The 13,179-nt window shown below is 37.0% G+C and overlaps 2 protein-coding genes across 2 annotated transcripts in view; both read right to left on the reverse strand.

Annotated features, from left to right (window-relative positions):
* Positions 1–2,806: 2,806 nt before the first annotated feature.
* LOC146075768 (uncharacterized) lies at positions 2,807–6,920 on the reverse strand. Its single transcript, XM_083185360.1, has 2 exons — positions 6,868–6,920; positions 2,807–4,263 (listed from the first exon to the last, which is right to left on the reverse strand). The coding sequence occupies exon 2, from the start codon at positions 4,108–4,110 to the stop codon at positions 2,896–2,898; it is 1,215 nt and encodes a 404-aa protein (XP_083041486.1). The 5' UTR covers positions 4,111–4,263; positions 6,868–6,920; the 3' UTR covers positions 2,807–2,895.
* Positions 6,921–11,460: 4,540 nt separating this feature from the next.
* LOC146073277 (uncharacterized) overlaps positions 11,461–13,179 on the reverse strand; it is a 67,027-nt gene continuing 65,308 nt past the window's right edge. Inside the window, 1 exon segment of the mRNA XM_083180457.1 lies at positions 11,461–12,746. Coding sequence (XP_083036583.1) covers positions 11,550–12,746 — 1,197 coding nt within the window. The 3' untranslated portion in view covers positions 11,461–11,549.

Consider the following 13,179-nt stretch of genomic DNA (forward strand, 5'->3'; position numbering starts at 1 on the left):
TAATAAATAAAAAATAAAAAATAAATGGGGAAACCTAAGAAGAATAATACTTCATAAACAATATACAAAAAATGAAAGAATAATAAACGACATCGGTATTTTTGTATGCCGGTGATATGTGAACCTGCGGGTTTGAGTGTGTTATGAGCCCTGGATGTGGGAGCCTTATAGGCTGAGCTATATAAGAACGGGTTCGCTTCCTTACCACTTTTTGATATTTGTACATGTTTATGTAATTTCTGTATATATATATATATGTAAAAGAATGGGGTGCTAGTTACTACACTATAGAATTTATATGTGATTGGGTCGTATTAGGTTCACGATCCTAAGAAGTGATTATTCTCCTTGATAGTACTTAAATTGATTTATATTTTATTTTAATATCTACTATGCTTTATTCAGCTAATTAGCCATCTATATTTCAACTATTTATACGTTTGTCTAATAGATTTCTATAAATACATAAATTGTCTAATGTTTTGGCCACATATATATTTGTATAGTCTGGTTTTCTAAAAATATATAAACTGTCGGCCAGCTTAATATGGTCGAGCTAAACACACTCTTTAAGAGAGAGTGAGCAGATGGTTATACACGGACATAAGTTAAAATTTGATAGATCCTTTCCTTCTTTGTAAACATGTTTTCTATTTGCAAAATCTATTTTTAAAAGAAAAAACATAAATTGTGCTGATAACTGCGGGAATTGAACCCGACACGGTATGAGGTGTGCTACTCTTGCTTAGCGAGATGCGCCACCCGGCTAATGGAAAAAAATGGGATAAAATAGCATATATAATCCTATGTAAAGAGAAGGAGGAAAATTAGCTAACAAAGTGGCTTCTTCCAAAATAACTAAGGGGGTTATTCTAGTTCATTCTTTCTGACAAAATCCTTCTTACCTCTGACGGGTGGATGCTGAATACCACACTTCTGCATGCAGTGAGGAGAAACATTGTGGCCGTAAGTCTGCTCCCACAGGCGTCCGTCCCCAGCTGAGTGAGTACGGACAGCCTTTGAGTGCAGGAAAAATCAAATATTATATTGCACTCATTATTCTGTAAGCAGCAACCACAATGTATCTATATGTCTCCCTGATCTAAAAAAAAAACCACGGTCAGCACCTGTAACCCGGAGTACAAAGCCATTACTATCTAACCTCATTGAAGGTCTGCTGTAAAACATCTGATACAGCACACAGAACAAGCTTTTCCCACTACGGTTCTATCGTGACTGTTTGAATTAAGCGTCATCCTTGCATAAAAAGCCTTTAAAAATATGGGCAAATAAATAACATCTAAAAAGACTGTGTTGAAAGTGGCACATTAAGCCTCAAGTTCTTGGCTAATGCACATTTGATTGCTTACTAACAAATACCGGTTGGAGAAATCTATTGTTCAAATTCAGAAATATATACACTCATTTAAGTGTTTTAAAGTTGAGCTGGCCAGCCTAACAATTTATTGGATGTCCATGTCCTTCATTTAAACTGTATTTTATTTATATATATTTTTCTTGCTATTATTATATGTATAATGTATTACATGTGTTTTAAGATACATACTAGCTTGTCTGCCTATTGATTAGGTGTGTGCTAATTATAAAGATCAAGATATTATATTAACAAAAAATAAAAAACATATTTTTTACCAGTAATTCCAGTGTCCCAATTGCGCTCTTTATTTATTCTTGTGATATTCTTTGAAATTTTTTGTTTACTCATTGATTCACTTGTTATATAATTTTTTTAAAGATATTAAGCGCTGCTTTATATCTTTCCTGTTGTTTTTTATTCATTTAGGGAGCCGACTACTCCCTCAAAGCAGCAGCTCGTGATTTAGTACACTCATATCAAGCGCTCCATAACTGACTTTTTTATACAGGTTTTTTTTTCAGTTTTGTGCATAACATGACCTGATTGGCCAAAAAATAGGGCATTTTGTGTGTGGCGCTACTTACTGGCATTGTACGAAATAGGAAATTACTATATACTGCAACTATGGTCAAATCAAAGTGGCTGTCTGTGAACTGGGCCCTACAACGCATTCTAAAAACAAAATAAACCACAATGTATTAGAATGAACTGGAATGTACTACCTGGTGGCACACCGACAATGCACATATAGAACTGGGATGTACTACTTGGTGGATAGAGAACTGTGATGCACTACCTGGTTCTACTTTTTGGCATACTGGAATGTACTAGTTGGTGGTATAGAGAGAGAGAACGGGAATGCACTATCTGATGGTATACAGAGAACTGAGATGTTCTACTTGTTTGTATACAGAGAACTGGTTGCACTACCTGGTGATATGCAGAGAACTTGGATGCACTACTTGGTGGAATACTGTAGATAGAATTGGGATGCACTATATGGTGGCATACAGGGAACGTAGATGCCCTAAGATTTGACACAACATGACATGGTTCCTTTGGCCACTATACTTTGGCTTACTGTGCTCTGACACCACCATAGTATGATACAATTACATAGCTCTATAATAACTATAAAAATAATCCCAATGCTATATTTTCTGATTTCATATATTGCAGATTATTTATCAATTGAGTTATCCTTCCTTGAAAACCCAATAAACTATAAACCACTTGGAATGCAAGATAACAGCTACTCTCTCTCCTGCTTGTTGTGTACTATTATACAGTATTAGGTTTCAGTAGTAGCACCCTCTTATGCCAGGGGAATGTGACAAATTATATTTACAAACAAAAAATTATTTCAGGCAATTTTGGGGGGTTTCACCCAATACATTGTTTATTACATTACATTGGTTTATCCTCCACTTGTTAACACAATTGATTGATAGAAAATACAAGTTACATTCAGAAAATAAACATTTCTTCACTTTCAAACATATCAAAGTGATACAAGTTCAAGTGGCACATTCTTCGATCAGATCCCTGGAGTGACTCCTCATGTGACTTAGCAGTGTTATATTTGTAATAAAACACTTGCTGCATTCAGAACATGTAAATGGTCTCTCTCCTGTGTGATTCCTCTGATGTATAACAAGATTTGACTTTTGGATAAAACACTTGCTGCACTCAGAGCATTTATATGGTTTCTCTCCTGTGTGAATCCTCTGGTGTTTAATGAGTTGGTGCTTATCTAGAAAACACTTGCTACATTCTGGGCACTTAAATGGTCTCTCTCCTGTGTGACTCCTCTGATGTTTAACAAGATGATGCTTTTTGTTAAAACACTTGCTACAGTCAGAGCATATAAATGGTTTCTCCCCTGTGTGAATCATCTGATGACAGACAAGCTGTGATATTCGTGTAAAACACTTGCTGCATTCAGAACACTTATATGGTTTCTCTCCTGTGTGAATTCTCTGATGATTAACAAGCTTAGTTTTAAAACACTTGCTACATTCACAACATGTAAATGGCTTTTCTCCTGTGTGATTCCTCAGATGACTCGCAAGGTGGTGCTTGTTGGTAAAACACTTGTTGCATTCATAACATGTAAATGGTTTCTCTCCTGTGTGAATCCTCTGATGTACAACAAGATTCATCTTCTCTGTAAAACACTTGCTACATTCAGAGCATTTAAATGGCTTCTCTCCTGTGTGACTCATCTGATGTCTGACAAGTTGCTGCTTGTTAAAAAAACACATGCTGCATTCAGAACATGTAAATGGTTTCTCTCCTGTGTGAGTTCTCTGATGACTCAGAAATTGTTTCTTGTCTCTATAACATTTGCTACACTCGGAACATGTAAATGGTCTTTCTCCTGTGTGACTCCTCTGATGTCTGAGAAGATGCCGCTTCCCAATAAAACACTTGCTACATTCAGAACATGTAAATGGCTTCTCTCCTGTGTGAATCCTCTGATGGATGAGAAGCTCTGATTTACGTGTAAAGTGTTTGTCACACTCAGAGCACAGATGTAGTCTCTCTCCTGTGTGAATCCTCTGATGGATTTGAAGCTCTGATTTACATGTAAAGCGTTTGTCACACTCAGAGCACGGATGTGGTCTCTCTCCTGTGTGACTCCTCTGATGGATGAGAAGATGTGATTTACGTATAAAGCGTTTGTCACACTCAGAGCACAGATGTGGTCTCTCTCCTGTCAGACTCATCATGTATTAGCTGAGATACAAATTAGTTGTAGAAGGTTTCTCATATGCAGAAAATAACAGCTTTTATGAATCCACCAGATGTGTCAGAAGAAATGACATCTGTACTTGACTTTATCAGAAATCAATGTCCATTTCCACAATGTCTTCTAATATGTCCTGTATGACAGAAAAAGATTATATTAAAAATATAAAAGTAATGGAAGTACATAAACTTTTACAGTTATAGTGCTACTTTATAAACAGAACATAATAAATGTATGTATATTGTGGTAAGATGGGTTACTTCTCACTTGAATTTTCCACATTCCCATGGGATCATCTCCATCAAAGGGAGACTAAAGCAACATCCTGTGCATTTTTCTGGACCAGTGGAGGTTTGAAATGCCAGGTATTCCTAGTTGCACTGGACCAGCTGCTAATAACCACTGAATGTGAGGGTTTAAAACTCTTATCCTTCTGTTGCTCTTGGCACTGATAACAAAAAGTGACCAGTGTGTAGGCTGAAACCATATTAGTGCCAGAGGCAAGTGAATTAGCTGTACAATGAAGCATAGAGGATTGTGGCTGTGTTATACTGCAGCAGACTGAACATTACCTCTTGGTGCTGGAACATATCCTTAAACCTACATGTCTCATTATTATACCTGTTTGTCTAGGATTCTTTGCATGTGTGTGTTAAACAAAGTGTCGAAAAGCATTAAAAGACACTTTTTACATAGGAACATACCGAATGTGTGCCCTAATTCCTATGACCCTGTTACTCTGGGTGTGGGGGTGTGCCACCAGTCAATAGTACTTACAAACCTGAAATTGCTGCCATAATCTCTTCTTTGACTCTGAACTATCCTGTGTTCCCCACATTCAATCTGTTTCAAAATTATTTTACATGAATCTAAAAAAATATATCTTGAGTATGATAAGATCCTACATAAGACACTGCTATACAGTTATCCATTGTTTATAAGCTTGTCTGTTATTAGCCAGCTCTAGTATGGTTGTTTGTAATGGAATATACAGTGTAAGATACTTTTTATAATAAATACATTATAATTACGCTGTGCAGCAGGTAAGTATATATAAAGGGGTATCTAGGTGGCAGCTCCATCATAGTATCTTACATATTACTCTGTGCATCAGGTTAGTATATATATAAAGGGGTATCTAGGTGGCAGCTCCATCATAGTATCTTACATATTACTCTGTGCATCAGGTTAGTATATATATAAAGGGGTATCTAGGTGGCAGCTCCATCATAGTATCTTACATATTACTCTGTGCATCAGGTTAGTATATATAAAGGGGTATCTAGGTGGCAGCTCCATCATAGTATCTTACATATTACTCTGTGCATCAGGTTAGTATATATAAAGGGGTATCTAGGTGGCAGCTCCATCATAGTATCTTACATATTTCTCTGTGTATCAGGTTAGTATATATAAAGGGGTATCTAGGTGGCAGCTCTATCGTAGTATCTTACATATTACTCTGTACATCAGGTTAGTATATATAAAGGGGTATCTAGGTGGCAGCTCCATCATAGTATATTACATATTACTCTGTGCATCAGGTTAGTATATATAAAGGGGTATCTAGGTGACAGCTCCATCATAGTATCTTACATATTACTCTGTGTATCAGGTTAGTATATATATAGGGGTATCTAAGTGGCAGCTCCATCATAGTATCATACATATTACTCTGTGTATCAGGTTAGTATATATACAGGGGCATCTAGGTAGCAGTTCCATCATAGTATCTTACATATTACTCTGTATATAAGGTTAGTATATATAAAGGGGTATCTAGGTGGCAGCTCCATCATAGTATCTTACATATTACTCTGTGCATCAGGTTACTATATATAAAGGGGTATCTAGGTGGCAGCTCCATCATAGTATCTTACATATTGCTCTGTGTATCAGGTTAGTATATATAAAGGGGTAACTAGGCGGCAGCTCCATCATAGTATATTACATATTACTCTGTGTATTAGGTTAGTATATATATAAAGGGGTATCTAGGTGGCAGCTCCATCATAGTATATTACATATTACTCTGTGTATTGGATTAGTATATATAAAGGGGTATCTAGGTGGCAGCTCCATCATAGTATCTTACATATTACTCTGTGCATCAGGTTACTATATATAATGGGGTAGCTAGGTGGCAGCTCCATCATAGTATCTTACATATTGCTCTGTGTATCAGGTTAGTATATATAAAGGGGTAACTAGGCGGCAGCTCCATCATAGTATATTACATATTACTCTGTGTATTAGGTTAGTATATATATGTAAAGGGGTATCTAGGTGGCAGCTCCATCATAGTATATTACATCTTACTCTGTGTATTGGATTAGTATATATAAAGGGGTATCTAGGTGGCAGCTCCATCATAGTATCTTACATATTACTCTGTTCATCAGGTTAGTATATATAATGGGGTATCTAGGTGGCAGCTCCATCATAGTATCTTACATATTACTCTGTGTATCAGGTTAGTATATATAAAGGGGTAAAAATGTGGAATATCTTTAATTCTATTTTGTTGTTTTGCAATACAATAACTATATAATACCAAACATAGAAAATAAAGTTTACAGTATCTCATACTATTATATATAGTTATATTGTTAGACAAACCAATTAACTAATGTTGGTGTAAATCTGTTTAAGTATGAACAACAAGACAATTGCTCCAAAATTTTATCTATACCGATATCTTCATATATTAGTATAATCTTATGTATAATATAAGTACCTTACTCTGGGGATCCTTCCTCTGTCTCTCTTAATCCTCTGTCCTCCCAGCTCTCCAACCAGTAACTGATCCAGCAGCTCCTCCATCAGCCTATTTATAGTCACTCCTCCCCATCTCTCCCCAGTAGTTCCCAGGATGCCCTGCAGGAATTCTTACACTGAGAGGTGACATGTAAATTAGGGTCACATAACATTAGTATACAGTCATTCACCACAGCAGCTCCTCCTGCCCAGCTCCTTGTCTTGCAAATGAGGTGTAAATATTCCTACAGTCACTTACTACAATGGGAAATGCTAATTACACCCTGGCAGGGTAACACCTTGTATTCTAATTAGATCACAGCAGCCTCTGGCCTCCTTTTATGTCACCACAGGGACCTTTTGTTTAGGAGTCACCTATTGTCCAGGCAGAGAGTCACAGTTATACGCGTCCCCTCGCGGGCTTCCCAGGTGTCCATGGACACGTGGACACCTGTGAAGCCCGCGAAGGGACGCGTTTACCTGTGAATGTATCCGCGTGCGCTCGCCACGCTTCGGGCCTCGGTGGCTCGCTGCGCTCGCCACACTATTCTATTCTCACTCCACGCCCTAGTGGATAGTAGGGCATGAAAAGGTCGGAGGACGCGTGCCGCCGCCGCTCGCCACGCTTCGGGTTCACGTTGATGGCGGGGTGGCGTCAACTACTTTTGGGGGGACATTTTTATGTTCAGGGGGGTTTTTGCCCCATTTCCCATTGTTCCCTATGATAATTTGGGTAAATTGATCCATTTCACATTGTTTCCTATGGGATATCGTGGTCATCGCGGGTAAATTGAGCCATTTAACATTGTTCTCTATGGAAAAATCGCGGGCATCGCGTCTGGCCCATCGCACCTGATTTTTTAGCGGCCGCGATGCCTGCGATGGCCCCGATTTTACCCCTGATGACCACGATTAAGATCGTTGTGGCCGTGCTAGGAAACAAGTACCTAATCTTCATATTGTGGGGTGTCATAAATGTGGCAGGAGAAAGTGCATTACTTGTGGATTCTTGATTGATAAAAGCGTGCAATTCACCTCTTCAACCAATAAATCAACCCACAAAATAACTAGCTTCTTAAATTGTAACTCCACGTACGTGATTTATCTAATAACCTGCGATTGTGGTTTACAGTACGTTGGACGCACTATTCGCTCCCTGAATACTAGATTTTTAGAACATAGAAGGAATGTTCTAAATCAAAACAAAGCACATAGTATTTCAGGACATGTGAAAGAAAAGCACCAAGGAAATGTGGAAGTTCTAAAATTGCAAGCCATTGAAGGGATTCCAGTATCAAAAAGGGGCGGGGATCGTTTTTCTACTTTATGTAAAAGGGAAGCTTTCTGGATCTTTGCTATGGGTTCCTTGACCCTTATGGGTCTGAATGAATCAATCGAACTTAATAACATAGGTAACTGAGTTTTGGAGATTCAAGTTTACCCTCTGTCTCTTGTTTTGATTAAACTTAAAGAATTTAAATACATATCCAACTGGCCTCTGATATAACAAAAAATATTTTTTTTCGAATGGAGCAGGAGATACGATTCTTTTGTGCCTCTGCACATGGATGGATCTGCCCCATATCTGTGGATACATATCTGTGCGATATATACACGCGTAGATTCGGAATGAATTATAACATCCAGGATAATTTGATAAATATTCTTTGGAATTTGAATCTAAATATAAACATCTGTGTGTGTATATATGTGCATAGAAAATATAGGTCAATGGTTTATTTTTTTATATATATATATATAATAAATAATAAATAAAAAATAAAAAATAAATGGGGAAACCTAAGAAGAATAATACTTTATAAACAATATACAAAAAATGAAAGAATAATAAACGACATCGGTATTTTTGTATGCCGGTGATATGTGAACCTGCGGGTTTGAGTGTGTTATGAGCCCTGGATGTGGGAGCCTTATAGGCTGAGCTATATAAGAACGGGTTCGCTTCCTTACCACTTTTTGATATTTGTACATGTTTATGTAATTTCTGTATATATATATATATGTAAAAGAATGGGGTGCTAGTTACTACACTATAGAATTTATATGTGATTGGGTCGTATTAGGTTCACGATCCTAAGAAGTGATTATTCTCCTTGATAGTACTTAAATTGATTTATATTTTATTTTAATATCTACTATGCTTTATTCAGCTAATTAGCCATCTATATTTCAACTATTTATACGTTTGTCTAATAGATTTCTATAAATACATAAATTGTCTAATGTTTTGGCCACATATATATTTGTATAGTCTGGTTTTCTAAAAATATATAAACTGTGGGCCAGCTTAATATGGTCGAGCTAAACACACTCTTTAAGAGAGAGTGAGCAGATGGTTATACATGGACATAAGTTAAAATTTGATAGATCCTTTCCTTCTTTGTAAACATGTTTTCTATTTGCAAAATCTATTTTTAAAAGAAAAAACATAAATTGTGCTGATAACTGCGGGAATTGAACCCGACACGGTATGAGGTGTGCTACTCTTGCTTAGCGAGATGCGCCACCCGGCTAATGGAAAAAAATGGGATAAAATAGCATATATAATCCTATGTAAAGAGAAGGAGGAAAATTAGCTAACAAAGTGGCTTCTTCCAAAATAACTAAGGGGGTTATTCTAGTTCATTCTTTCTGACAAAATCCTTCTTACCTCTGACGGGTGGATGCTGAATACCACACTTCTGCATGCAGTGAGGAGAAACATTGTGGCCGTAAGTCTGCTCCCACAGGCGTCCGTCCCCAGCTGAGTGAGTACGGACAGCCTTTGACTGCAGGAAAAATCAAATATTATATTGCACTCATTATTCTGTAAGCAGCAACCACAATGTATCTATATGTCTCCCTGATCTAAAAAAAAAACCACGGTCAGCACCTGTAACCCGGAGTACAAAGCCATTACTATCTAACCTCATTGAAGGTCTGCTGTAAAACATCTGATACAGCACACAGAACAAGCTTTTCCCACTACGGTTCTATCGTGACTGTTTGAATTAAGCGTCATCCTTGCATAAAAAGCCTTTAAAAATATGGGCAAATAAATAACATCTAAAAAGACTGTGTTGAAAGTGGCACATTAAGCCTCAAGTTCTTGGCTAATGCACATTTGATTGCTTACTAACAAATACCGGTTGGAGAAATCTATTGTTCAAATTCAGAAATATATACACTCATTTAAGTGTTTTAAAGTTGAGCTGGCCAGCCTAACAATTTATTGGATGTCCATGTCCTTCATTTAAACTGTATTTTATTTATATATATTTTTCTTGCTATTATTATATGTATAATGTATTACATGTGTTTTAAGATACATACTAGCTTGTCTGCCTATTGATTAGGTGTGTGCTAATTATAAAGATCAAGATATTATATTAACAAAAAATAAAAAAACATATTTTTTACCAGTAATTCCAGTGTCCCAATTGCGCTCTTTATTTATTCTTGTGATATTCTTTGAAATTTTTTGTTTACTCATTGATTCACTTGTTATATAATTTTTTTAAAGATATTAAGCGCTGCTTTATATCTTTCCTGTTGTTTTTTATTCATTTAGGGAGCCGACTACTCCCTCAAAGCAGCAGCTCGTGATTTAGTACACTCATATCAAGCGCTCCATAACTGACTTTTTTATACGGGTTTTTTTTTCAGTTTTGTGCATAACATGACCTGATTGGCCAAAAAATAGGGCATTTTGTGTGTGGCGCTACTTACTGGCATTGTACGAAATAGGAAATTACTATATACTGCAACTATGGTCAAATCAAAGTGGCTGTCTGTGAACTGGGCCCTACAACGCATTCTAAAAACAAAATAAACCACAATGTATTAGAATGAACTGGAATGTACTACCTGGTGGCACACCGACAATGCACATATAGAACTGGGATGTACTACTTGGTGGATAGAGAACTGTGATGCACTACCTGGTTCTACTTTTTGGCATACTGGAATGTACTAGTTGGTGGTATAGAGAGAGAGAACGGGAATGCACTATCTGATGGTATACAGAGAACTGAGATGTTCTACTTGTTTGTATACAGAGAACTGGTTGCACTACCTGGTGATATGCAGAGAACTTGGATGCACTACTTGGTGGAATACTGTAGATAGAATTGGGATGCACTATATGGTGGCATACAGGGAACGTAGATGCCCTAAGATTTGACACAACATGACATGGTTCCTTTGGCCACTATACTTTGGCTTACTGTGCTCTGACACCACCATAGTATGATACAATTACATAGCTCTATAATAACTATAAAAATAATCCCAATGCTATATTTTCTGATTTCATATATTGCAGATTATTTATCAATTGAGTTATCCTTCCTTGAAAACCCAATAAACTATAAACCACTTGGAATGCAAGATAACAGCTACTCTCTCTCCTGCTTGTTGTGTACTATTATACAGTATTAGGTTTCAGTAGTAGCACCCTCTTATGCCAGGGGAATGTGACAAATTATATTTACAAACAAAAAATTATTTCAGGCAATTTTGGGGGGTTTCACCCAATACATTGTTTATTACATTACATTGGTTTATCCTCCACTTGTTAACACAATTGATTGATAGAAAATACAAGTTACATTCAGAAAATAAACATTTCTTCACTTTCAAACATATCAAAGTGATACAAGTTCAAGTGGCACATTCTTCGATCAGATCCCTGGAGTGACTCCTCATGTGACTTAGCAGTGTTATATTTGTAATAAAACACTTGCTGCATTCAGAACATGTAAATGGTCTCTCTCCTGTGTGATTCCTCTGATGTATAACAAGATTTGACTTTTGGATAAAACACTTGCTGCACTCAGAGCATTTATATGGTTTCTCTCCTGTGTGAATCCTCTGGTGTTTAATGAGTTGGTGCTTATCTAGAAAACACTTGCTACATTCTGGGCACTTAAATGGTCTCTCTCCTGTGTGACTCCTCTGATGTTTAACAAGATGATGCTTTTTGTTAAAACACTTGCTACAGTCAGAGCATATAAATGGTTTCTCCCCTGTGTGAATCATCTGATGACAGACAAGCTGTGATATTCGTGTAAAACACTTGCTGCATTCAGAACACTTATATGGTTTCTCTCCTGTGTGAATTCTCTGATGATTAACAAGTTGTTGCTTAGTTTTAAAACACTTGCTACATTCACAACATGTAAATGGCTTTTCTCCTGTGTGATTCCTCAGATGACTCGCAAGGTGGTGCTTGTTGGTAAAACACTTGTTGCATTCATAACATGTAAATGGTTTCTCTCCTGTGTGAATCCTCTGATGTACAACAAGATTCATCTTCTCTGTAAAACACTTGCTACATTCAGAGCATTTAAATGGCTTCTCTCCTGTGTGACTCATCTGATGTCTGACAAGTTGCTGCTTGTTAAAAAAACACATGCTGCATTCAGAACATGTAAATGGTTTCTCTCCTGTGTGAGTTCTCTGATGACTCAGAAATTGTTTCTTGTCTCTATAACATTTGCTACACTCGGAACATGTAAATGGTCTTTCTCCTGTGTGACTCCTCTGATGTCTGAGAAGATGCCGCTTCCCAATAAAACACTTGCTACATTCAGAACATGTAAATGGCTTCTCTCCTGTGTGAATCCTCTGATGGATGAGAAGCTCTGATTTACGTGTAAAGTGTTTGTCACACTCAGAGCACAGATGTAGTCTCTCTCCTGTGTGAATCCTCTGATGGATTTGAAGCTCTGATTTACATGTAAAGCGTTTGTCACACTCAGAGCACGGATGTGGTCTCTCTCCTGTGTGACTCCTCTGATGGATGAGAAGATGTGATTTACGTATAAAGCGTTTGTCACACTCAGAGCACAGATGTGGTCTCTCTCCTGTCAGACTCATCATGTATTAGCTGAGATACAAATTAGTTGTAGAAGGTTTCTCATATGCAGAAAATAACAGCTTTTATGAATCCACCAGATGTGTCAGAAGAAATGACATCTGTACTTGACTTTATCAGAAATCAATGTCCATTTCCACAATGTCTTCTAATATGTCCTGTATGACAGAAAAAGATTATATTAAAAATATAAAAGTAATGGAAGTACATAAACTTTTACAGTTATAGTGCTACTTTATAAACAGAACATAATAAATGTATGTATATTGTGGTAAGATGGGTTACTTCTCACTTGAATTTCCCACATTCCCATGGGATCATCTCCATCAAAGGGAGACTAAAGCAACACCCTGTGCATTTTTCTGGACCAGTGGAGGTTTGAAATGCCAGGTATTCCTAGTTGCACTGGACCAG

This window comes from Crinia signifera, chromosome 4 (genome assembly GCF_055691185.1).
Source record: "Crinia signifera chromosome 4, ASM5569118v1, whole genome shotgun sequence".
NCBI lineage: Eukaryota > Metazoa > Chordata > Amphibia > Anura > Myobatrachidae > Crinia > Crinia signifera.

What these genes read in the sequence shown, in the direction of transcription:
- LOC146075768 (XM_083185360.1), bottom strand. Translation starts at nt 4,110, where the DNA reads ATGATGAGTCTGACAGGAGAGAGACCACATCTGTGCTCTGAGTGTGAC.